We start from the raw sequence: 26,446 nt of genomic DNA on the forward strand, positions 1-26,446 counted from the left end.
TCAGGGAGTTTTCTCGAGTTTTTGATTGAGACGGCTCTGCACAGTTCCGGTATAGCCAACCAAGGTTCCAGAGAATTTCGACGAAGTTTTCTTGCTTTTTGGTGGGGGTGGCAAAAAAACTCCGGTCACCTGTGCCCTCGGCGAAGCGGCCAATGCTCGACAAGAACCGGAACCCGTCGTGCGATATATCAAACTTCATGGTTTTTCAAAACTCGGCCATTATTAACAGTCCACGATCACACTAGCCCTCCCTAGCATGATCTAGTACCCTCAGAAATGTTACGGTGCCCCCTGAGGAAATGACCAACTCTCCACAAGAACCACAACCCTTCGTGCGACATATCAAACTTCATGATTTTGAAGAACTCGGTCAGTAATGGCCTTATTGAGAGTTCACATTAATCGACAACCACTGAACCTAATTGGACTTGATGCTACTTGGGTCGGCCCTTGAGTAATTGACATCGCTTTCATGTAACATGAAAAGCGGCAAGATGGCAACATATAAATGTTCTCAAAAGCACTCTTTTTAGTCCGCAAAGGCAATTAAAAATCAATTAAATTGTTTGAGAATTGATGCGTAAAATTTGCGTGAACCACAATAGAATACTATCTCAATTTAACGTTTTGCGGTGTGACATAAACCAAGCATAATCGTGAACGAACAGTAGGAACTGGCAAATTAGCATCAGAGCTTCAATAAAGCACTACACGCAAAAGATAACCTCTCTTTTTGCCGTCCTTTTTCTACTTTCTCCATGAGAATGAAAGAGATAGGAACGGATGGAGACCAAAACAAACCCGGCATAACTGTCAATATTAGCGGGTAAGGAATGGAGATGAGGAGATTGATGTTAGGTTTCGCGTAGTCTTCTTCATTCCTTTATTTAACTCTCTGTTCCGTAATCTAGTGCTAAATTCTTTCTTGACTTCCTTGAAATGAAAAGTATATTTTGCAGACAGGCGATCGCCAATCTTCATCGTTAACAACTTTATCACTTTCGTCAATTGTTTCACTGATAAATGGACCATCATCATATGTTCGCAGTGTAGGGATTGCATTTTTATCACGATAAGCAACTGAATTCAGATGTTTTACACAATTTTTATCAAAATGAATACTGCACAACCGGTCACTGGGTTTGATTTGAAAATTGAGATCCACCTCACAGAAACTGAGCTACTCTTTTCGTACTGCTGAATCCTTGGGAAACCTGAATAGGCTTCGCTTTTCGTCGTGTCCATCTTTATAATTGCAAAAGTGAGCAAAACACTTCATTCTGAATTTTATTCCACTCCGTAAAAACTCCAGCTATGAACAATGTCAACAAACAATCACAAAGTCACGAATCGGCTCTGCACAAAAAGCCGTTTGACACTTCTCTCTACCAACCGACGGTGATGAAACGTTTATTTCAACACTACCAACATGAAGAAAATTTCACTTCGCACCACTCAGGTGCTAATCACCGACGGACATCGATTGCCATCCATTGACGGCAATAGAATGTGCAGAAAGGCAGTTTTCACACCTGCGTAGGATATCGCACCCATTCAACACACATGGGCCGGAAACAACGGCTTTACAGACGTGATTTTTATGCCTCAGGAAAACCCCACCGACCTCGGCTGGGATTGGACCCAGACCCATTGGGGTGAGAAAGCAGTCACGCTTACCCCTACAACATCGGCACTGGATAAGTTTCGCGTAGTGAAATATGAACATTGACTTCATTCGAGTTGTTTTCAGATGGACGACGTTTCAGTCCTGTGTGCCAAATGAGTTCTGTTGCCATGTTCATCATGAATAGTGACGCAAATTCTGAATCTGAAAGCATCGTCGATATTGATACGATTCTTGTCGAGAAATGTTCATTTCCCCGGAAGCATCTGAAACATGCCCGGGAGACCCGTGGACTCTCCAAGGCCACTACTGTTCGAGTTCTGTAAAATCATGAAGCTAGATATGTCGCACGGCGGGTTTTGATTCTAGTTGCGAATTGATCACTTCCCATAAGGCACCGAAATATCCAGAAGAGCCAATGTGACCGTGCACATTACCTGCCGAGTTTTATGAAAACCCATGACGTCCAAAATCGACCACATCGGAACATGCCCGGGACGACTGGTGTGATCACAGACCTTCAGTAAGGCCAATACCAGCCGAGTTTTTAAAAATCATGAAGTTTGATGTTTCGCACGACGAAATTTAATTCTTCTGAGAATTGGCCATTTCCCGGAAAGCACCAGAAAATTTCCAGGATGACCAATGTGACGGTAGCATCTCAATAAAGTCATTACCCGTCGTGTTTTGAAGAACTATCAAGTTTGATATGTCACTCGACGGGTTTTCGTTCATGTCGAGAATTAGTCACTTCCCCGGGGGCACCGAAACATTTCCGAGGGCACCAGATCATGCCCGGAAGGGCTAATATGGCCGTTGACTATCAATAAGGCAAACTAGTGTTACCATGAACTGTCGGGAACTGTGTTTTGTAAAATCGTGAAGTTTGATATGTCACACGATGGTTTTGTTTCTTGTCGGAAGAGCTACTGTGACCGTGAACTGCCATTAAGGTCATTAGCAGCCAAGTTTTGTTGAGCCGTAATAGCTATGGAATTAAAAACGATGCTGATGGTAGGCGACCACAAGCAAATTGGCCGTGATATTTCATTACAAACAATAACCACATTTTTCTCCTATTACTTGTATTGACACGCTTGACATCGTTCATTGTCGTTTTTCTATTGACAAACAGTTTCATTTCTCTAGCGCATACATTAGCTTAAATTCGAATGAGTATTTTCATCTCTCACGTCCAACCAATTCTTTTATTTTTTTTTTTTCCTGAAGGACGCCGTCGGACTTGCAAGTCACAACCAGTCTGTTTCCTCACAAGTTTCTCACTATCAGCGTTGTCCGCTTCCCTTGACCCCTGCCCACCCAATCCCATAGTTCACCTCCCCTAAACGGTTTCAATCTGCGTTTCCTGCTGTGGCTGCTGTACCACCGGCGGTCGTCGACTCCGGAGTCTTCGGTTGCGATTCTGGCGTGGTCTCGGGGGCTGAACCTGTTGTGGCTCTGGTGCCAGCTGTGGCTCTGGTGCCAGCTGTAACTGTTGCAGTTGCTGTTGTCGTTCCTCAGGTGACAGCTGCTGGACGTCCCAACTGCCATCCGATCCCTGCACTAGCCGTTGGAGCGGCAAGTCTTCAAGGGTTCGACCCAGGCCGTTCGGCGGAGGAGGAGCCGGCCAGTTAATGTGAGTAGGGAGACCACTCTTTTGAGCATTACAGCTCGGTACGTAGATGACCGGGATGAACCCGAGATAGCCGGTAGGTTGATTTGGTCGGTTCTGGTCCTGTGGACAATTGCATGGCGCTTGTGGGACATTAGAAGGTGGAGGATAAGGATAAGGAACAAAGAAATAAGGATATTGAGAAACGGCGATCTGATACGGTGGGTACTGGTTATTGTTGTTGTTGTTGTTATTATTGTTGTTGTTGTTGTTGTTATTATTGTTGTTGTTGTTGTTGCCGCCATTGGGCGGAGGAGAACCGTTTTGACCGGGACGATTTGGAGGTTGAACGCCGCTTGCCGTTGGTGGATAACCGGGTTGAGCGGTGGTAAATCCAGGCTGTGGAGTCGGTGACGTTGGTCCATAGGGATAGTCCGTAGAGGGTCCTAAAAGAAATACGGTAATTGTGTTAGAGTGGATCAGCAAGCTTACCACATTTGGTGTCATGTTTAACCTTGAGGGGGTCTACCAAATTCTACACTACCACCACCGCCGACTGTTACGCTACCTTGCTGGGGATTTATGAGTGGCGCACTAATACTGGCATTCGTGGTAAGCATCCCACTCACTTCGACGCCGACGTGCTCCGGATTAATTGCTCCCCCAAACGAACCTCCGGATGTGCTACTTACGTTAACCGAACCTACCGCAAGGGTTTCGGTGTGATTAACCGTACCTCCAACAGTTATCTGACCTCCCTCGATCGAACCTTCCAGGTTGTTAACACCCGACACGGATACGTGCGTACTGTTTAAGCTATTCGAACCTGTATGCGTTCCCTGTACTCCCTGACCGTCCAGAGATCCACTGCTGGCGGAAGTGTGATTGTAGGAAACTCCTAGTACACTTCCCGTGGAGTTGTGGCTCGTCGATGCATGAATGCCACCGGTCCCGACAGATCCACCAATGCTGGTAGCTCCGGTGTGTGAGGTCGTATTGTGAGACGTCGCGAGGGTACCACTTAATCCTGCCTGAGAAATGCCAGCGCCCACGGTAAGACCCACTAGAAACGGGATCCAAAAAGAAAATAACGGAAAAAGCACAACAGGCGAAAGCGCAAGTCGAAAGCAAAACATTAGTAAAGCAAGAATATGAGCAAAGTACGAGGCAGGTATTTACCGTGTGGTCCACCTATACTAATTGATGCGCCTAGGCCCCCACCGCCCAATATTTGAGGTCTTATGCCAATGTGTACTGCGTGTGCGTGCGTTGATCGGGGTGCGTGTGTTCGTGTTGTATTTGGTATACGTGAAGATGTAAAGATGTGCATTTGTGAGTGTTTGTGTTGGTGAAGGTGTGATTGTTCGTGTGCGATTAAATTAGGTTTATGAAACGAAAACAATAGGTTACCATTTATGTGATGTAAGTGTTGGTGAATAAGATCTTATTCCTCAAGGTATTATCAACGGTTAGCGTCACTTACGAATAAGAAGACTGAGATTGTTAGAACTTTCAGCAGAGCTTTCTGAAACTGCTTGACCTTACCTCCGATGGGTCTCGCAGTGGTTGTTTGCTGTTGACCCTGACCCTGTCCCTGTCCTTGCCATTGGCCTTGTCCCTGCTGCTGTCCTTGACCTTGACCTACGGATTTTGAAAGAAGATAACTCATGTCCTTATGACCCTGGTCTTGTCCTTGCCACTGACCTTGACCTTGCTGTTGGCCTTGACCTGGTTGTTGACCCTGTCCCTGCTGTTGACCCTGTCCCTGTTGTTGTCCTTGACCTTGACCTTGTCCTTGTCCCTGCTGTTGTCCTTGACCTTGTCCTTGTCCTTGCTGTTGACCTTGTCCTTGTCCTAAAAATAAGCGTTGAATGAAATCAAATAATCATTAAGTTTTGACCCTACATACCTTGTTGTCCAGGCTTCTCATGGCCCCAGGAAACCTGTACATTATGTGTTGTATTACCGAGTGGTCCTTGGTGTGAACCTTGATGCTGACCTTGGTGTTGATTGTTGCCACCTTGGTGATTCCCTTGATGGCTTCCCTGATGCTGTCCCGAGCTAATCGGACCTTGATGCTGACCCTGGTGCTCTCCTTGATGTTGTCCCTGATGTATTCCTTGATGGCTGCCTTGATGCTGACCTTGATGTTGACCAGAGCTAATTGGGCCTTGATGAGAGCCTTGGTTTTGACCCTGGTGTGAACCCTGACTTATGCCCTGATGACTACCCTGGTGCTGACCTTGATGTTCGCCGGAACTGATAGGTCCCTGATGCGAACCTTGGTGCTGTCCACCATGTTGTCCAGATGAACCTTGGTGGCTGCCCTGGTGTTGACCTTGATGTTGACCCGAACTTATTGGTCCCTGATGAGATCCTTGGTGTTGACCTTCGTGAGATCCTTGACTGACTCCTTGATGACTTCCCTGATGTTGACCCTGATGCTGGCCGGAGCTAATGGGTCCCTGATGTGAACCTTGATGTTGTCCTTGATGGTGATGTCCAGGACCAGATGGGGTGGTTTGCCCTTGGCTCTGACCACCCGGGCCTTGTTGCTGCCAATTTCCATTTTGACCTTGTCCCTGTCCTTGTCCTTGTCCTTGTCCTTGTCCCTGGCCTTGACCTTGCCCTTGTCCCTGCCCTTGACTTTGTCCTGGTCGCTGTCCTTGTCCTTGCCCTTGTCCTTGTCCTTGTCCTTGTCCTTGTCCTTGGCCTTGTCCTTGTCCTTGTCCTTGACCCTGTCCTTGGCCTTGACCCTGTCCTTGGCCTTGACCCTGTCCTTGGCCTTGACCCTGTCCTTGGCCTTGTCCTGGTCTCTGACCTTGCCCTTGTCCTTGACTTTGTCCTTGTTGATGTCCTTGTCCTTGTTGCTGTCCTTGTCCTTGTTGCTGTCCTTGCCCTTGTTGCTGTCCTTGTCCTTGTTGCTGTCCTTGCCCTTGCCCTTGTCCCTGTCCCTGTCCCTGGCCTTGACCCTGTCCCTGTTGCTGCCCTTGTCCTTGTCCTTGTCCTGGATGCTGACCTTGTCCTTGTCCTGGTCGCTGACCTTGTCCCTGACCCTGTCCCTGTCCCTGTCCCTGTCCCTGTCCCTGTCCCTGTCCCTGTCCCTGTCCCTGCCCCTGCCCCTGTCCCTGTCCCTGTCCCTGTCCCTGTCCCTGTCCCTGTCCCTGTCCCTGCCCCTGTCCATGCCCCTGTCCATGCCCATGTCCCTGTTCTTGTCCTTGTCCCTGTCCTTGTCCCTGACCTTGTCCCTGTCCTTGTCCTGGTCGCTGACCATGTCCCTGACCTTGTCCTTGCGTCTGACCTTGTCCTTGTCCTTGTCCTTGTCCTTGTCCCTGTCCCTGTCCCTGACCTTGTCCCTGTCCTTGTCCTGGTCGCTGACCATGTCCCTGACCTTGTCCTTGTGTCTGACCTTGCCCCTGTCCTGGTTGCTGACCTTGTCCCTGACCTTGTCCCTGACCTTGAACCTGTCCTTGTCCTTGTCCCTGCCCTTGTCCTGGTCGCTGACCTTGTCCCTGTCCTGGTCGTTGACCTTGTCCCTGGCCTTGACCTTGCCATTGTCCCTGTCCCTGTCCTTGTCCCTGTCCTTGACCCTGTCCTTGACCCTGTCCTTGACCCTGTCCTTGACCCTGTCCTTGACCCTGTCCTTGACCCTGTCCTTGACCCTGTCCTTGACTCTGTCCTTGACCCTGTCCTTGACCCTGTCCTTGAACCTGTCCTTGACCCTGTCCTTGTCCTTGTCCCTGTCCCTGTCCCTGTCCCTGTCCCTGGCCTTGTCCCTGGCCTTGTCCCTGGCCCTGTCCCTGTCCTGGTCGCTGACCTTGTCCTTGTCCCTGTCCCTGTCCCTGTCCCTGTCCCTGTCCCTGTCCCTGTCCCTGTCCCTGTCCCTGGCCTTGTCCCTGGCCCTGTCCCTGTCCTGGTCGCTGACCTTGTCCCTGCCCTTGACCCTGTCCTTGTCCTTGTCCTTGTCCCTGTCCTTGTTGCTGCCCTTGTCCCTGTCCTTGTCCTTGACCCTGCCCAGGACGATTTCCACCAGGTGGCTGCTGAGATCCACTACCTCCTCCTCCGGGAGCTAAAATACAATAATCGATAGCTCGTAGTGCCACCCTAGCAGCGATTCTAGTTCTGAAACAAAAGTCAAACAATACCTTGAGGACTACCAGTGCCACTGCCACCGCTAGTACTGGTGCCGCCAGTCGGTCTTGTAGGTGCTGTAATTATGTAGTGCAAGTAAACAAAATTGTGGTTGTGGTGCAATGTTCTACTTTTTACGGTGCGATTTGGGTGCAAGTTCTAACGGCCTGCCTTTAAACTACGATCATTCTGGTTGGAGCACGATCATAACTTACCCCCTGTGGAAGGCGGCTTAGTAACGGGAGTCCCATCCGGTCGTAGACCTCCAGGATACATCCCACATCCACGAGGAAGATATAGATCCTGCCACGGTACTAGCTGGCCTCGCTGTCTCGTTTGAGCATCGTCGTCGGTGAGTGCACTGGTGGGTACAAATCGTTAAATTTACCTGTAACTCATCGAATCCAACGGGTATAGTCTTACTTGCTGTATTGCGATGGAGAATTGGTGAAAATTTCCACCGATCGGTTCGGTTCAACTACCCGGTATCCGTGACTATCGGCTACGTAGTGTGTCACTCGCAGCATGCCATTTGGATCTATGTATCCGTAACAGCCGTACGTCACTCCGTCGGGGCCTCGTGTCTCGTGATGGAATTGACCGTTCGGCCCAACTTCGTATCCGAATTGATAGGAACCTGAAACGAGAATTGGAAAATGAAGGCCACAATTAACACTTTGCTAAAAAAAAGTGTCATAATACAACTGATCTCGACTGATTTTGCAGTTTTGGCATGAAGGTGGGAGTTTATTTGAGTTGAACCTTCATACCGAACGATGTAATCTCATTGCTCTGCAGCTCATGTACTGCTTTATTAACTATTTGTAATGTAATATTAATTAAATATCCTTCTTTTCATTCCACAGCTTCTCGAAAAGTTCTTTCTACCTGTGTGGTGTTTACTATCTGTGAGCAATTTCTCTCGCAATGGCGTCAATAAATTATAAATAAATCCCCTTTATCCAAATTTTATAAAAAAAAATATGATCTACCAATTTGAACTACATTTGCCAGCAACACTGACTGGGTGTATCCTATGGCTTACCTTCCCTACTAACATAATTCCTAAATTCCCGAGACATTTATGAGGGGTCGTAGAGTTCTCTGCATCTCTCTTAGGTAAATGTTGAACTAACATACCTTTCCTATCCCTCTCAGTTGTAGGGACGTGGCCAGGACAATCCTTAACTGTTGGAGCGGGATATGTCTTTATTTGGGAGATAGTAATTATTTCCTACTTACTATCTGTACAGTAATAGATATCCGTCTTGTTCTTAATAGTTTTGAATTCGTACCACCTACGATAGTGTGCAACTTGTTCGATGCTAATGCTAATGCTAATATATGGTCCATACAAATTTCCACAAACATTTATGGACAATTGTCTACGAGAGGCGGGGAGGTTTCTAAAACCTCTCAAAAACGGATTACGTAGTTTATGAACTACCTCAAAGAGAAACATAACTGCCGATCGACACCGAAAACGAGAACTGCTGCAGCTTTGACAGCTAAGAGCAAGGGGCAAGACAATTTAGCTATATTGGAAAATATCTTCAAATACTTCAAAATATCAATGAAAATGTTTGGAATAAGTATTTTCAAAACTAATGAGGCTTTCATGCATGTTTTTCTACGGATACTTTTGATTTTAAGGTCAAGCCAAGAAAATTAAAATTTCAATTGATATATTCAGCCAAGGTGTCCTACCCAGCGGTGGTAACGATAGTTTTTTTTTTTTCTAATAAAATGACACTATGAAAATGTATGGGGAGAAATGTGTCCCCACATAGTTTCTATGACATTTACCGGTTCTGGTCCTACCTCCTACCCCTTGGCTGAGAGCAAACTGCAACTCAAAGCATTTGGAATCAAACTAATTGTATACCCAAAATCCCCAATTCAAGGCTTACAACTGTGAGAGCTTTGATTTATCATTTGCAGCTAGAATTTAGAATTTGCGTAGCTAGAACGATTTTTTTTTTCGGAAGAGTGTTCAAAACGAACTTTTGCTCAAACATGTCCCAATGCGGCAAAATGGTAACAAACTAAATGGTAGTTTTAGAGAAGTTTTGACACTTCTTCAACTTCTAGGCCTTTTACGCTTCTTATGCGAGCGGTTTGCTGGCTCTCAACTTAATTTTATATATGCACTTCCACAGCTATTAATTGAGAGGTTTCCATGGCGAATTTGTGTGGCAAAAGCGCTAAACCTAAATGCCCAGGGAAGTCGAGAAATTTACCTTCCCGAAAGATTTCCTCGTCCGGACCGGGAATCGAACCCACCGTCTCCGCTTTGGTAATACCATGCCTTTGCTAACTAGGCTATCTGAGGCCCCTAAAAAGTTATACCTTTTCAAATCTTTAAATGCCCCATGATGGTTTGAACGACATAAAGAAATCACATGTTTGTCCCCAGATATGGTCAGAACTTGAAAAACAACGAGATCCACTCGAAAATAGTGGTAGCATTATAGAGATTGCTAACGTTTATCGTACGCACACTACGTCGCGTATACGTACACACAAAATGTTTTCATCCGGAAAAAAAGTCATAACGGAACATTTTCCCAATGAACATTTTAGCAATCTCTTTACTGAAACAAGGACCATAGTTACTATTTGGCAGAAAACACTTATTTTCAATATAACCACGCTTTTTATCGTTCAATCTACTATGATTTCAGTATAGTTAACTATGAATATAAGCAAATGTATTACACAGTTCGAAAAAGTAGTGTAAATTTCTGTCACTATGATGCACATAAATGGACCGTCACATATCATACAAATTCACATTACAGATCGTGTAAATTTATGAGTCATTTAATGAAATATTCTAAATATCGTATGCAACCATCCATCTTTGTAAGCAATATTTCTTGCAAGTTGCTAGTTTACGTGAAAAGGAAGTTTACATGCTTCAATTTTAGCATGCATGAATATTTACATCACTATTAAAATTCATAATTTTTTGATGTGTATGATTCTGGCAAAACTACTATACTTGCTCAAAATGCATAGTTATTTTGATAGAATTAACAGTAACATTAAATGAAATTGTTTTCGGCAAAAGTCTATTGGTGGGGGTATTCAATTTAAACCAGCAATATAGTATTTTTGCCAATGAATTTTGAATCAGTATATGCTCTATTCCAAGGGGCAAGACAGCTTAGATATACAGCCATTCCATAGCAAAACGATATATCGGTTCTCAGAATTTCGTAAAAAAGGGTAAATTTGTTCCTTATTGCAAAATATTAGTTTTTTTTTGTCATTAGGGTTACTATTTCCATGTTTTTTTCCCTTGACACCACCACGACGCCGCTAACCATGTGAAGGTGATCCAAATTTTTTTTATCAAAAATTTCTTTATTAAAAAAATTATAACTTTTGAACCACATGACCGATTTCAATGATCAAAATATCAATAGAAAGTTAATTTCGTCGTGACCTTACAATTACAGTTGCTATAAATTGATGGAACATATGATAGTCTAATCGCATAGGAGTATTGAGCAAAAACCCAACTTAAAAAAATATGACTCAAAAAGGAAAAAAAATACATCGCTGATTTTGTGATGCAATGTGTAAAAAAGCCTAAATTTTCAAGGAAAAATATAAAACATAGATTGCGGCCTCTATCTACAAACAATGCAAACCATAAAAAACAAATACAATCAATGATTTTCAAAACAAAAACTCAATTTTTTAATATTTTTATATATTTATATTATATATTAATATTATAATGTATTTTTAATTACCTTTCATTTTATATTTTGATCTTTTGAAATCGGCCTAATGGTTCAAAAGTTATGTTTTTTTTTTTTTTAAGTCATTTTTGAAAACAACGATTTTTGGACCACTTTAACGCGGAAATGGTCACCCTAATGAAAAAAAATACGGGTCTAATATTTTGCGATAAGGAACACAACTACCAATTTTTACGAAATTTTGAGAACCACTAAAACGTTTTGCTATGGAATGGCCGTATGTATGAAAATATCTTCAAATATTTCTTAATATTAACGAAAATATTTAAGTAGGGGAAATGGATGTAATGTCGGCATAAATGCCCCTAATTTGGGCCCATATAATTCAGCAATTGACTAAACTTTCAATAACAGCCAAAATATCCATTAGTACCGTCCCAATGACGCGTTCATCTAGATAAAATTGATAAACAGCAGATTTTTAGCGATGGGCCCAATCTTAGATCCATAGGCCAACATTAGAGCCAATTCCCCTATTTTCAAAATATAATACACGCAAAAGATAGGGCATTTTGTACTGTACAATGTTTGTTCTACAGATACTGTTGTGTTTAAGAAAATGAAAAAATCTAAAACATTTGATGTATTCAGCAAAGGTGTCCTGCCCCCTGAACCATTTATGATTATTTGCAGTAAATATATGCATTTTAAATATTTGGAACACGACTCGAACTTTTACCCCGCTGGCTCTAACTTTTAGCTCATTATATGCCATTCCAGCTCCCTGATGACATATAGAAATCTAATTCCCAAAAAAAAACATATCCCACACAAACACCCAGGAAATAGAACGTATGGTATTTATACGATCAGACGTATGAACCTTTAAGCAAGCGTCCAAAACTCAAGAAACCATATGAAATAATTACTTTGCCTTTGTCTAGGAATACATGGATCTGAGAAGCTTTTAGTTGGCATTATCCCACAAGTGACATTGCGCTAGTGAGTCAGGTACCCACCTCCCAATCTCAAAACCCGTAGTTCGAGTCCCGGTTGCAACTTTTATCTTCAATATAGGTAAATTATCATAATATTATCTAATGACTAACTTTCATAAAATTTTAAAGAATACGTTGTGACAAAAACTCATAAGATATTCGTATGAATTCCTGTCAACTTATTCGCTCAGAGTATATTTTTTTTCTTTTTCTACGTTCCCAAAATTGGTCAAATGTTATAATTTATCAACTCGAAACAAACTTTTGTTTTAACTCTTTGAAAACATCACCAATTTTTGTGATATCTTGGGGGAATGTTTTGCTCTAATAGACCTTCCCAACAAGTGCTGAAACAGTGAGGATTATTTTGTACGAGCTTCGAAAACTTCAAAAGGAACTTTTGCTCTACCGTACTCAGTTCTCCGTGGCATTTTTCTCAAAAACTGCACTTGTAGCATGCTCAAAAATCAAGTACAATTATGTTATAGTATGCATTCCATTATTCACCTTAAAGTCCCACTTTATACCACTGAGTCCGTCACATCTCATACTGTTGTGCACATTTAGTGTGCACGTTAGTTTAACTTATTCGCTCATCAAGCTTCCGGCAGGGCTGAGCAGCCACAACATATGCTGACAAACGTTAAATATTCAATCCACAATTCTCTGAAAGTCCCTGTGCACTAAAAGCACAGACAAACAGACATATATCTCGCAAGTTGTTCATCGAACAAGCATTTAACGGTAAATTTCAAAGTATCTTCTATCCGTCTCATTCGGCACAAAGTTCTGCCGCAGCAAGTCCGACTGGAACACCCCCAAATTCCAGTTACTACGCAATGAGCCATCACCACTCAATCAAACGACCTTCAACCAGCGGATCGGAGCGGGGATTTCCTACCCCCGCCCTACCGGTTCCGGTGAATCTTATGCTCCAATGGAATATCAGCGGCTACTTTCTCCACTTGGCGGAGTTGGAACTCCTCTGCAGCGGTGCGTCCCCCCTGGTGATTGCCCTGCAAGAGGTCAACAACGTCATGGTGGACCGAATGAATAAGACACTTGGCGGCGATTACTTATGGTCCATTAAACAAGGATCTAACCTTCGGAGATCTGTGGCCATAGGAGTCCGTAAAAATGTCCCCCATCAAATGGTTGATCTCGATACCCAAGACCCAACTAGTATCTACATCGCCTGCGCCTATCTGCCCTGCGGAAGACTACCCAATCTAGGAACCGAGATTCGCAGAATACTTCGGCAGTTACCAGAACCCAAAATATTCATTGGGGACCTGAACGGCCATCACCTGGCCTGGGGTTGTCCAAGAGCCGACCCACGAGGGGTCACCATCTCATCAGCATCACCATCATCACCACCATCAACATCAACATCACCATCAGAGTCATCCTAAATGACGGGGGCCCGACGTTCTTTAACGGACGGCACACCACCGCCATCGACGTGTCCGCAGTTAGCCGCTCTTTAGCGGGCAAAATGCTGTGGGGCATCAACCCGGATCTGCACGGCAGCGACCACTATTCGGTACAGATCCGGTTATCCGCCGCAATGGCACCGGAGAACACCAGAAGACCACGGTGGCGGTATGGAGAAGCCGACTGGGAGGGCTATCAGCTCTCTTACTGAACTCTCGCGCAGACTGAAGAACCTACGGACATCCCAAGTATCACGGGAGTCATCCACAAAGCAGCCAGCACCAACATCCCAAGAACAGGCAGTATTCCCGGGCGGAGGGCACTCCGATGGTGGAATGAAGACACGAAAAGTGCTGTAAAAGCCAGGCGGAAGGCACTCTGTAAACTCAAGCGAACCTCTACGAACGACCCTGCGAGAGAGGAAATCCTCGCAAACTACCGCCAGCAGCACAACAAATGCCGACAGGAAATCCGGACGGCGAAGCAAAATAGCTGGTCGGATTTCCTGGAAAGCATCAACGCCGAACAATCTAGCAATCGTCAGCAGAACTTTGGAGCCGCATCAATGCCCTCAGCGGCAAGCGGCGATCATCGCCGCTACAAGTGCAAGCCGACACCGTTACCATCACCGAACCAAACGCCGTAGCAGATGAACTGGGAAAATACTTCGCTAAACTATCAGGAATCGCGGAGTACAGCGAAAGTTTCCATCGACGAGTCGGTCCTTCGCTGTCCTCGGTGCCCACTTTCGGAATTTCCACAGACAACGACGACCTACCGATCAACCAACCATTCTCCTGGGAAGAATTCTCGTTCGCTCTTAGCCGGAGCAACGGAAACTCGGCCGGACCGGATGAAATCGGATACCCACTGCTGAAGCATCTACCGCTCGAAGGGAAAACACAATTGCTCGAACTCTACAACCAGCTATGGACCAACGAAGAATACCCGGACAAATGGAGGGAAAGTCTCGTGATCCCGATCTCCAAAACAAATATAGGGACCAAGGACGTCACAGGATTCCGCCCCATCGCGCTGACCTGCTGCATGGCCAAAGTCTTGGAGCGGATGGTCAACAGAAGGCTCAAGCAATACCTGGAGTCTGAGGGACTGCTTGACCATCGACAGCACGCCTTCAGGCAAGGGTACGGTACCTCCACCTACTTCGCCACTCTTGGAGAAGTCCTGAAGGAGGCACAGGACCAAGGCCATCATACGGAGATCATCTCGCTGGACATCTCCAAAGCATTCAACAGAACGTGGACACCAGCAGTAATGAAGAAGCTAGCCGAATGGGGACTAAAAGGACGCATCCTACACTTCGTCCGAAACTTTCTGACCGACCGATCTTTTTGGGTGTCGGTCGGAAACGTCCAATCCAGAAGGTTCAGCGAAGAAACCGAAGTACCACAGGGTTCGGTGATCGCGGTCACCCTCTTCCTGGTGGCCATGAACGGGGTCTTCGACAAGCTACCCAAGAACATATATATTTTCGTCTACGCGGATGACGTCCTCATTGTAACGGTGGGCCCCACCCTGCAGAGGACGAAATTAAGGGCGCAAGTGGCAGTCTCCTCGGTGGTCAGATGGGCTGACTCCGTTGGGTTCCAGCTTTCCGCCGGCAAGAGCGTGTGCTGCCATATATGCACCACCCGGCATCGGAACAACGGACAGCCCATCATGATCAAACAGTAAGCGATACCGACCAAAAACACAATAAGGGTCCTGGGAGTGCTCCTCGATCGGAACCTATCCCTCGAGCCGCACTTCCAACAGGTGAAGAAGGACTGTCGTAGTCGATCCAACCTGATGAAGACCATCTCGCGCCCCCACCGATCCAACAACCGTGAAATCCGCTTCCGAGTAGCCCGAGCCATCATCGACAGTCGCCTATTGTACGGCGTAGAACTAACGTGCCTTGCCGCCGAGAAAGCCGTCCAAATCTTGGAACCGGTCTACAACGGATACGTAAGAACAGTCTCCGGTCTCCTGCCCTCCACCCCGGCCGACGCCGCGTGCGTTGAAGCCGGTATTCTGCCTTTTCGGCTCGTCTACACCGCAGCTACCGCTACCAAAGCCGCTGCCTTCCTCGCTAAAACGTCGGGAAACAGCAGGATCTTTCTCCTCAACGAGGCGAACCGACTCCTCCGCACGGTCACCGACGTAGATCTCCCTCCAGTGCCCAGGGTCCACTGGCACGGAGACAAAAGTAGGCAATCACATCAGATCAGAATCGACAGCCGAATCAAGGACCGCTTCAGGGCAGGAGACAACTCACTGGCTTTGCGCCGGACACTCGTCGAAACTCTCGGGGCGCACTATCAAGATCACGAAATCAGGTACACCGATGGCTCGCTCTCCAGCAGCGGAGTGGGAATGGGGGTTTCAGGAGATAGTTTGGTCGTCAGCAATTCACTTCCGGCCCAGTGCTCGGTGTTTTCCGCTGAGGCAGCGGCCGTCTTTCACGCAACCACCCTTCCGGCCAATCGGCCGATCCTCATCGTTACCGACTCACAAAGCGCAATAATGGCCCTAACCGATGAAGCACCAAAGCATCCGTGGTTACAAGGGACGGTAACGCATGCGCCGCCCAACACCGTATACATGTGGGTACCCGGGCACTGTGGCATCCAGGGGAACGTGATCGCCGACCACCTCGCCAGCTCAGGCCCCATCGAACCCAGGTTCTCTGACAATGTTCCGTTTCAGGACATCAAGAAATGGATCAAGCGGACGGTTCGGAGAGCGTGGAACGACGAGTGGAGGAACAATCGAACTCACCAACTACGAAAAATCAAGGCGACCACCGATCCCTGGAAGGATCGACCGAGCCTCAAGGAGCAGCAAGTGGTGTCCAGGCTGCGCACCGGGCATAGCAGGGCCTCCCATAATTTCGGAGGAACACCGTTCCGGAGAACCTGCGAAACCTGCGGAGTGCCAACCTCCGTAGAACACATCCTCATCAACTGTGTGGAGCTCGAGGACCTTCGGGTTGCCTTCGGTCTGGAGGGAACCAGCATACGAAGTCTGCTTGGCGACGAGTCCCCGGCAGCAGACGCCCTCATCGCCTTCCTGAAGGAGGCGAATCTTTTTTACAACATTTGAGTGTTTTCTGTTTGTGCTTTTGAATTCGTTGGCCCTTTTGGTAGTGTTTTTACAATATTTTATATAATTAAGCTAAATGCCCACTTGCCAAGATTGGGATCCTCCTTTTGAGGTCCCAATTCTTTTTTGTAATTTTTAAAAGATATGAACTAGCCTTAGGCTAAAAATCTCTCTAATAAAGGAAGAAGAAAAAAAAAAAAAAAGTATCGTTGTATAGTAATTTCCCTTTAGTTTGATGTTTACACACTACCGCCATCCGTGCAGCGTACTACCCACCACTAGTGCGCAAAACAGTCAGGTTCATTGAGTCATTTGGATATGAATATGAACTGCCATCTGCCTCATCATTCACTGCCTCGTGACAGTCTGAATGATTGAGAGGTAAACGAGTCACTGACAGCCGAGCACTCAGTCAGTAGCTCAGTCAACACGTTTATTCCAAGGTGACTACATATAGGTGTTCTAATGTGTCAAATTCATGATTCAGCCATGTTGGATTTTTGTATGGGACAGCGACCGAGTTTGTTTACAATTTGCTCTAAAACCGCACTTTTCCCCCCCGCGACCTCCTCGCCTATATAGTGACAAAGCTGTATCACCATTTATATACCCACCGTGGTTTATTCTGCCGTGATGGTACCCAATATTTTTTTTTTGAACGACTGGGCGTACATTTTCTATGGAAAAATGACTCAATTACATGCTGTGTGAGCGAAGGCAAGCGGTGTGCGTCGCCTGCTCGTGAGTGACTGAATGTTTTTGTTGGCTCTTTCATTGCCTCGTCCTTTATCGTTTGGTACAAACGGTCTGCATAGAGGTGAGCAATGGATTGGATAGTGCAGTGCTTTCACACTCAGCCTAGGCAGTCAATAATTTTAAGCTCTGCCTACAACTGTGTAGTCAACAGATGGCGGTAATGTTTTAGCGACGATGTTTTACAGTGAGAAATATTCAATGTGTTACGTCTGTTTGTCTGTGCTAAAAAGTACATCCGTGAAAAACCAGCCGAATTTTCTCCACAGGCGAGCTTTTAGATATCCTTGAGTACAAAGGAGGTAGGCGATGTTCACTAGTTTCACACTCCCAACTAACATCAACATTGTAATCTAGCGCGTCCATTTTTTTCTGTAGCTGGAATTCTCTAGCGAAGCCAATAGTAGGAGGCAAGCTGTTTTGCCTCGGAAGCAGGTGGGTGTCATGTTGGCATACTTTCATCAAAAGCATGTTTCCATAGTACAACGTGGTGTGCGAATCTGGAAAACCCCATGCTGTCTTATACATTTAGGCTTCGTTCATAAATAGATTTCTCTTTTCCGCTCTCAATTCAATTTGGTTCTATGAACAAGAAATTCCATCCGGTAAAAATAGAAACATGATAGAAATCTCTGAAATGCGACCATTAGCCATATATATTTGCGGAGTTGGATAAACACCCACACCAAATGACAAATACATCACAATCGTAATGTACACATAGATCATTGAAATCCTTGCAAATATTTCTTTCAAGATATGCTAGAAATGCTAAAGATTTTTTTTTCAGGATCATAATTTCATACAATACCCATTTAGATTCAATGTATTGATGGAAACAAACTATATTCTATTTATTAAATCACTGATTTTGAAAAAAAAATTAAAACATGAAAATCCATCGGACGATTACATTACATAACTTTTAAATGCAGTGACTCATAACACTCTGCAAATAAATTTATTTCCAAGTTGGATGCGGCAGTATTAAAGTACCAGAGCTGTCGCTTACACATCACACCGATATTGCACAAAATAATAAAAGCTCGATAAGAGTCTAAAAAAAAAATAAAGGAACACCGAAACGAAAGTTGAGAAATGTTTCGGATCTATGATAAAAGGAAAAGTCTTTCACGAACCAAGAGGCAAAAGTGCGATGGTTTTGCTGCTGGCATTCTACACAACCAAATGGAAAACGGATATAGGGGTAGACGGGGCAAGATGGCCACCCTAAGGTTGACATCAGTTTTAGTTGTATTATTTGCAATTCATGATATATTGCCAATCCTAGACAGCAAAAAAATCTTTATTTTAATTGTGATGTAATTCATTCGAGTAGATTTGTATTTCATTTCACGCAAACGAGCAACTTTTTTGCAATGTTTTTTACAATATTTGCTATATTTCATGAAATGTCTCAGAACTTTACACGATCTATGATGTAAACCTATATGATATGTATGTGACGCTCCATTTTTAGGCATCATGTTGAATAGATGTTTATACTACGTCTTTGTGGAGTACAATGGAGTGCAAATCAAAAAATTGTGCAACGACCTAGTGTTAGGTTTTAAACGCTTATGATTTGGCTTATGATGGACTTAAATATTTTTTACCCCCTTTGATTCAGAATTGATGTAAGATTTGTTTGGAGGTTTCCGCTGCACAGTTGAAGTCGAAAAACTCGTAAAACTCGTTGAAACGCCCAGACATGAACCGTATTGGGTTATGCAAGCTGTAGTTCGCAGCACGAGGTCCAAGATGCAGGAAACTCCTCGACCGAAGAACTCGTTCGGGTGCGTAGAACTCAGCCAAGATTCCTGGAGAGTCGAATCACCAATAAGTACTTTCACTACCTGACTAATCGTCCGCCTATGTTCTAGTGTTTCAAGACCCAGGAGTTGACAACGATCTTCGTACGGCGAAAGGTTCACAGGGTCATTCCAAGGAAGGTGACGAAAGGCATACCGAACAAATTTCCTTTGAACAGATTCAATCTTCGCTATCCAAACTGCTTGATACGGGCACCATACTACCGAGCTGAATTCCAAGATCGATCGCACTAGAGAGCAGTATAGAGCTTTAAGACAGGCAGGATCGCGAAACTCGTCAGGGATCTTGAAAATGAACCCGAGTTGCCTGTTAGCTTTCGCAACGATGCACAAGTAATGAAGCTTGAATGTTAAGGCACAGTCCAGCGTGATTCCTAGGTCACGAACATTGTCAACACATTGCAGAAGTTGGTTATTTATCGTATAGTTGAATGCCACTGGTTTCAGCTTGCGATGAAATGAGATAATATTACATTTTTGTACATTCAATGTGAGATAGTTTCTTGAGCACCACTCTTCGAAAGTATCGATTAGGTGCTGAAGCCACAAGCAATCGGCAAAGCTACGAACAATCACATAGATCTTCACATCATCCGCGTAGAACGATCGGCAACCAGTTGGGAGGATCAGACCGGCATCATTCACAAAAATCGAGAATAGCAATGGTCCCAAGTTGCTACCTTGAGGAACACCGGAGCGGTTTGTAAAATAGTCCGATTGCTCTGATCCGATTCTAACACAAAGTTCCCGATTGGTCAGATAGGACTTGAACCAACGAGTTAAACCCGAGGATACACCGAGTTTTTCAAGTTTAGCTAGCAGTATGGAGTGGTCAACCCGATCGAAAAGGTCTTACCAGTACGTTTTGCTTCAGATCGTCTGGGGATGTGATGGTTGTCATATCGTTAGACGTCGTACACGGCCGATGAGACTAACATAACATTGAACAGGATTTCTCTCAAAATAGTAGCAAGTGAGTTAACTTTTAAGTCTAGTACTCTAGTATGAAATTAACTCAAAATTTGCAAAAAAAACGGGTTACTTAGTGAGTGAGTAATTTTTTCCTCGATTTTCTAGGAAAAAACTTCTTGAATACCGTAGATCCCCGTTGAATAGCTTAAATTGCATTTAAACGGCGCTCACTTTGAATTTGTTTTACGGGTGAGTTGAATGCAACTCAGATATTGGGTTACTTTTATCGGTAAGTTTACACGGGTTAAATTTTTGAGAAACCCCACTTTAACGATATTATGTGAAATGTTCAGTGATGTCATTGTGGTTAGAAGTGACCAGCTCCAAATTTACCATGACATCACTGGATTGCGGTCTTCATAAAAGCTGTTCAGATGCATAAAGCCTATTGGAAGGTGAACAGTTGAGTTCAGAATTCATCTTCCAGGGGGCACTAATAAAGTATTGGCTTAACTTGACATCTTAACTAGATAAAAGGTTTCTGTCCACTTTTTATTGCTAGTATACCATTTCACTTCTTAGTGCTTTAACGTGCGACTTAGACTAGATAAAAAGACAGCTCAGTTCAGACTTCACTCATCATGTGACGCTAGCGTGCAATTTGACATCTTATTGATTGCTTTAACTTGACAGTATGACTACCGTGTGCGTGATAATGTTTGCACCATTGAGCAATGTCAAAATAAAAAAAAAAATCTCAAAAATTTCGTTTTCGAGCTTTTTTTTATTTATTTAAAGGGGGATGTTTCTCAGAGTCTTACACCATGCTAATCATCGATCGAGTTTCCACTTGCTGCAATTACGGCCTCCACACGCTTCCGAAATGCACGGCAGGTTCTAATAATGTAGTCTGGATCCATCTCTCTCCAGGTACGGGTCAATGTTTGTCTGATGCTTGCTGTACTCGGGTGGCGTTTAGAACAGACCTTGGCTTTCATGACGCGCCAAATTGAGTAATACAGCGGATTAAGATCGGGGCTGGATGGCGGCCACATATCCTTCGCCCAGAACGGAAGATGTTCCTGCAACCACTTCTGAGTGCGGTTCGAGGTGTGGCACTGAGCCCCATCTTGTTGAAATACAATATTTGGCTTCAGACCGTACTGTTCATTGATCCACGGAAGAACATACTTACTTAAAATCCCGATGTAGACCTCCGTGTCGACCTTGTCGCCTTCTGGAATGAACACCGGGTCCAATTTTTTGCCATCAGAAGCCACCAATCCAAACACCATAACGCTCGCAGGATGCTTGGTCAGATACACGTTCTTGTGCTCGTCGGCCACGTCTTTTACCGGAAGAGAACTAATATACCGGTCGGTTCTGGAATTTGATACGGGATCGACGGTAAATATGCTCTCGTCGGTGAACAGGATTACAGTATTTCTTCGCTTAAGGAAGTTCCGTAGCTCCCGGATGCGGTTGGTAATCATGTGAGCTTTTTTTTTCCGTGCCCTCGACTTCGCCCCGCAATCTTCCTTTCTATCTTCCGTGCCGTAAAGTCACTGATACCGTGTTCCTTTGCCATTTTCCTTATTGAACGCACTGGATTCACCCGAATCTTCCTTTTGATAGCAGCGATAACCCTCGGAACCGGAGCTGACCTCGGACGACCTGTGGCCACCTTCGTGGATAGTTGTCCTTTCTTTTCTCGGTCTAAAACCCTTTTGACGGTCCAACGGGACACTCCCACGGTGATTGAAATGTCTTTTTGCGACATTTGCGCGTGGGACAAATCACGAATACGCTGCCACTTCGTCATGGTGCAACTGTCAAACTAAGTAAATCATTTTCTTTTATACACAGCCTACTACGGTATGAGCTACAGGTTACGTGCATGCAAATAAAACCAAGGCATTGTATGCACAGGTGAAACGGGAACCTTATTTGTACGATGGTGCAAACATTATCACGCATACGGTAGATAAAAGATTGCTGTTTTCAGTTCTGAATGACAAGACCTATCGTATCTCACTCGAAAAAATCACTAACCACTAGTGCCATTTGATGACCCGGCGAGTATACAATTTGACTTATAATTACTTGCTTTAACTTGAAAGCTTAACTAGATAGATGGTTGCTGTTTTGGGTGAAAATTTCTTCACCAGTTGCAGTTTCTAAAAATATAAGATTATTGATGTAAAATTGCAGAGTGCTCACCTTGCCCCGTCTACCCCTAGCTTTTCCATTTTCCTATTTTGACAACAAATTCAGATGGAAACCAAGAACAAGTCGAAATCGGTTGACTTTATTCCGTCATGCTGTCGGTAGCCTTTTTGTGCAGAAAACTAAAAAGGGAGATATTTTCTCCTATGGCGTCGACGGGAAATATAGCAACGCAACAATCTGATGCCATTACGTGGGGCTAAGAAAGATGTTCGAGTTTGTAAAGGAAAGATACACTGCAGCGATAAAGATGAAATTGAAGGTTTTACAAGAGCATTTGAAAACGTGCCTTTTTATAAATTTCCAACCAACGCAATGATAGGGGAAATGGATGTAATGTCGGTCTAAATGCCCCTAATTTGGGCCCATACATAAATTCAGCAATCGACTAAATTTTCAATATGGACAAAAAATATTCATTAGTACCGTCCCAATGGCGCGTTCATCTAGATAAAATTGATAAATAGATTGATAGATTTTTCGCAATCGGAACAAGCTTAGATCCATAGGCCAACATTAGAGCCATTTTCCCTATACCTTATTATCTCTGTTGCGAAAATTTAGCATAGGATATTAGTTCCAGAGGAGATGACCCCGGCGAAGTGGTTCAAATCCCATCGCCTGGCAAATCTATAACGGGAAAAAACAAGTGCCTCATTTTGATCCTAGTTGACCACTAATTAGCTCTATCTTAAGTGTCCCATTTTACCAACTCTACAAAATATAAGGCTACAACACATATTTTTCCATATTGATATAGCAACTACATGGAAATTTGAAAACAAGTTCAACGGTAATCATATTCCGAGTGCCCCGGGGAAGAGGCCAGTTTCTGAACATCGGATTTTCAACGATAAAACCTATACATTTACATGCTCGTGTAAATTTAAATCAACGAACATTGAGAAAGCTAATAAGGCCGATTATTCGATCAGTTTTTTCTCCACTCGGTTTGTTTTGTTTTGTGCGCTCAGTTTTGGTTATGTGGAACGATTTATCGTGCATACGCGCGACCACAAATATAAAATGGATGACAGACAAAATATTGATTACAGCGATTTTATACAGAGAGTACTTTTAGTTCGTGCAGCATATCAAAAATAGGTATGGATATGGAAAAATAGAGAAACATTCAAAAATGCGCTCGTGGTTCGATTTTTTTCTCCTGACTGATCGTTTTGATGCAGCGGTGGAAGTGTACGTTATCTTTTGCTGCAGCATTGGCACTCGGAACGTCTTTGTCAGTAGGTTCCTGGCCATACAATTAAAACAACTACTTCAACTTGGTAATCCAGCTAAATCTAGCTCATTGAGCAACATGTCAGATTATGTCATTTTAATTTATTCATTGTGTCAGGCGTTCTTGTTAAAGCGAATGATTGAAATAAGCTTCAGTGAACTCTTGAAGAGAATCATAGGATGAAGTCCACCCACCACGAAAATGTCATGTAAATTTCGATGCTCTGAGACCGACACATGCAAGTGGCCTGTATGAAATAAGAATCAGTTGAAGGGGAAAATCAATTCCATCAAACGTACTTTTCATCGAGCTGCGTATGTTTCGGTTTTGGAACACTAAATTTTAAATGAAATGTTTGTTTTCGTTCCATCACTTACGTCAAAGATGGATTACGTCACGTTTAAAAATAGTAATTTTGAAGTGTGCATAATTTTTTGTCTGGGAATGCTCTGCTGAGAATTTATGGTATTTTATTAAAAAAAAAGTTAAGGGACTCTCAGAGATAATCTAACATTTATTTTTGAGGAATTCTGAATATAATTCTATGACGGAGAAATATTCTTAAATACATTCATGAGAATATCCTTATAACATCCTGATTAGAGTTCCTAGCAAAATTTCAACGAAGTTAAAACATAGACAAACCGAAAAACGTAATGCCTAGTTTCATGAAAACACTAGCGCCATCTGTTGAGTACACTGTCATGGGCAGTACGCTTAACAGATGGCGTCAAACATAAGGAAATTGACTATGTTCGCAACAGACGGCGGTACTACCATAGAGGTAACTCTAAGACCAGAAGGTCCCGAAGAAACGTGCTCAACTTTTTGGCTCAGCTCTGGCACTATCTTCGGTCGCAAGCTAATCGATTCACCCCTCGAAACATAGGAAAATCCACTAACCCCTCATTTTATCTGTCAAACTTTCATAGCGAATCAAAACAAACATAGTGTAGTACTGGAATTTATACTAGAATGGGGTACGTAAATCGATTTGCTTGGGACCAATAGGCTAGTCAAGTAGTGAGTCAATTTAAAATCAATAGTTTTGTATTGATTGTTGGTACTACCAACTAAGTTTTTTTTTATATTATAGTCACTTTAACACTCTTGGGTCATTCGTGACTTGTCCGGGGGTGAGATTTGAACTCGTGACTTTGGCGTGAGAGGTAAGGATGTTAACCACTACGCCGGGGTCGCCCCCCTACCAACTAAGAAAAAACTACAAGACACAGCCCTATGGGGTTGTACGCAATGGTTACGTAGGACTACGTGGCCTTTTATTATAAATCTTATTTGATAACTGCAGCAGAAGCTTGTGTTTTGTGTAGGGATAGGAATTTGAGCGGGGTTCTCTCTGTTTATACTTTTTAGCACGACACGCTTGACATAGATGGCCCACAGCGACTCACGAAGAGCTACTGATTCCGATCAACAGCGGTGCGGCTTCTTCCTCCTTCTATGGATGCTCATGTGGGCTGCAGCTCGCTTTCGTTGTGTACTGGAAAACAATGTTCAACACCACGTGCCGAAAGCACTGCTGCTGCTGCTGCTGCTCATGCCGACGACCAGACACCACCACACACTTTGATTGAAACTGTATCCGATGAGTGGTTGAGGCTGCTTGCGGGGAGCCTTTAGTTGTGTACTGGAGAACACCACCACTCATTGAATAAACACCATTTGGTCTGACCGGATGGAATTCAACTTTGCAATCTGTGTTAGGGAAATCGCTTTTTGTACGCAATCGGTGATAATTTTAATTATCATAGCAACCGTTGCACATTCGTGCAATTTTCAATAGTGACATTTTCAAAAACGATAAAGTCCTAAATTTAACAAGTGCGTAGAAATTTCTGATCAATTGGTTATAAAACAATTGAAATTGGTCCAGGGGCAGCTGAGTTATTAACGTTCAAAATCTTTCATAATTATGTTACATGTTGCGTTTTTGGTTTTCCCAAAGTGTACCTGCATATAGAAATCACAGACGTAGTCCTACGTCAAAATAAATTAACCGGTAAATGCGTGTTCGGTGAACAACATGCAAGTTGTATCAAACAGTATGGTAAAAACATAAACAAGTTTTGAAGAAATAACATAGAAACAATTTAAGGATCGAGGAAAAAATCTACTGTCCTTGTCATGTCTCATTTAACCTCATGATTGGCCAAATCACATTTGATTTTATACTAAATTTATATGTAAATGACATAACCAGAAAAAAATTCCGAAACTCCGGGAAAAAATGGGAAATTTCTAAGCGGGACTCTATGTTCTCTACGTCAATCAACTTCAAACAATTCTACAAGACATTTCATGAACTGATTTTTCAGTTACAAGAATAACAGAATTCAAAATTGAAAGTTTTATCAAGGTTTTAAAGAGTTCTTCAAGATCAAATCATGGTCTTCAAGACTATGATACAATTAAAATGTTATTTGCATAGTAACCTAGCCATTGTGAGGAACAAAATCAATATCATAACTACCTTCTGCCATTTTGTAAAATGAACTATTTTCAAAAACATCATGTTTATCCAAAGCAGAAACGAGCGCCCTCTGTTGAATCGACCGTTACAAAAAGTGAGGAGGAAATCAAGGAGGAATGCGAGGAAGACTTCGAGGTGGAATTGGAAAGAAACCCAAAACTGTTTACACAATCCGAATTTAATGATTTGGTGCGAGATCTCGACTTATCGAAGGAGAAATCCGAATTGCTGGCATCACGCTTGAAAGAACACAACATGCTGAGCAAGGAGGTCAAAATTTCTTGTCACAGGAATCGTCACAAGAAATTTGACAAATATTATTCTACAAAGGACAAGGCATGTTTTTGCCATGACGTAAACGGCTTGTTTGAAGAG

At 43.8% G+C, this 26,446-nt stretch overlaps 1 protein-coding gene across 1 annotated transcript in view; it reads right to left on the reverse strand.

Annotated features, from left to right (window-relative positions):
• Nucleotides 1–2,940: 2,940 nt before the first annotated feature.
• The window catches only part of LOC135697713 (uncharacterized), a 119,490-nt gene continuing 95,984 nt past the window's right edge, over nucleotides 2,941–26,446 (reverse strand). Inside the window, exons 3-14 of the mRNA XM_065217502.1 lie at nucleotides 7,791–8,004; nucleotides 7,583–7,728; nucleotides 7,382–7,444; nucleotides 6,958–7,305; nucleotides 6,742–6,915; nucleotides 6,670–6,711; nucleotides 6,520–6,633; nucleotides 6,280–6,489; nucleotides 6,208–6,237; nucleotides 5,146–6,063; nucleotides 4,782–5,090; nucleotides 2,941–3,682 (exon numbers count right to left, since the gene is read on the reverse strand). Of these exons, the coding sequence (XP_065073574.1) occupies nucleotides 2,967–3,682; nucleotides 4,782–5,090; nucleotides 5,146–6,063; nucleotides 6,208–6,237; nucleotides 6,280–6,489; nucleotides 6,520–6,633; nucleotides 6,670–6,711; nucleotides 6,742–6,915; nucleotides 6,958–7,305; nucleotides 7,382–7,444; nucleotides 7,583–7,728; nucleotides 7,791–8,004 (3,284 nt within the window). The 3' untranslated portion in view covers nucleotides 2,941–2,966. The remainder of the gene's footprint in view (nucleotides 3,683–4,781; nucleotides 5,091–5,145; nucleotides 6,064–6,207; nucleotides 6,238–6,279; nucleotides 6,490–6,519; nucleotides 6,634–6,669; nucleotides 6,712–6,741; nucleotides 6,916–6,957; nucleotides 7,306–7,381; nucleotides 7,445–7,582; nucleotides 7,729–7,790; nucleotides 8,005–26,446) is intronic.

The sequence above is a fragment of the Ochlerotatus camptorhynchus genome, unplaced genomic scaffold, assembly GCF_037179485.1.
Source record: "Ochlerotatus camptorhynchus isolate MF236.1 unplaced genomic scaffold, CSIRO-AGI_Acam_v1.1 ptg000077l, whole genome shotgun sequence".
Taxonomy (NCBI): Eukaryota; Metazoa; Arthropoda; class Insecta; order Diptera; family Culicidae; genus Ochlerotatus; species Ochlerotatus camptorhynchus.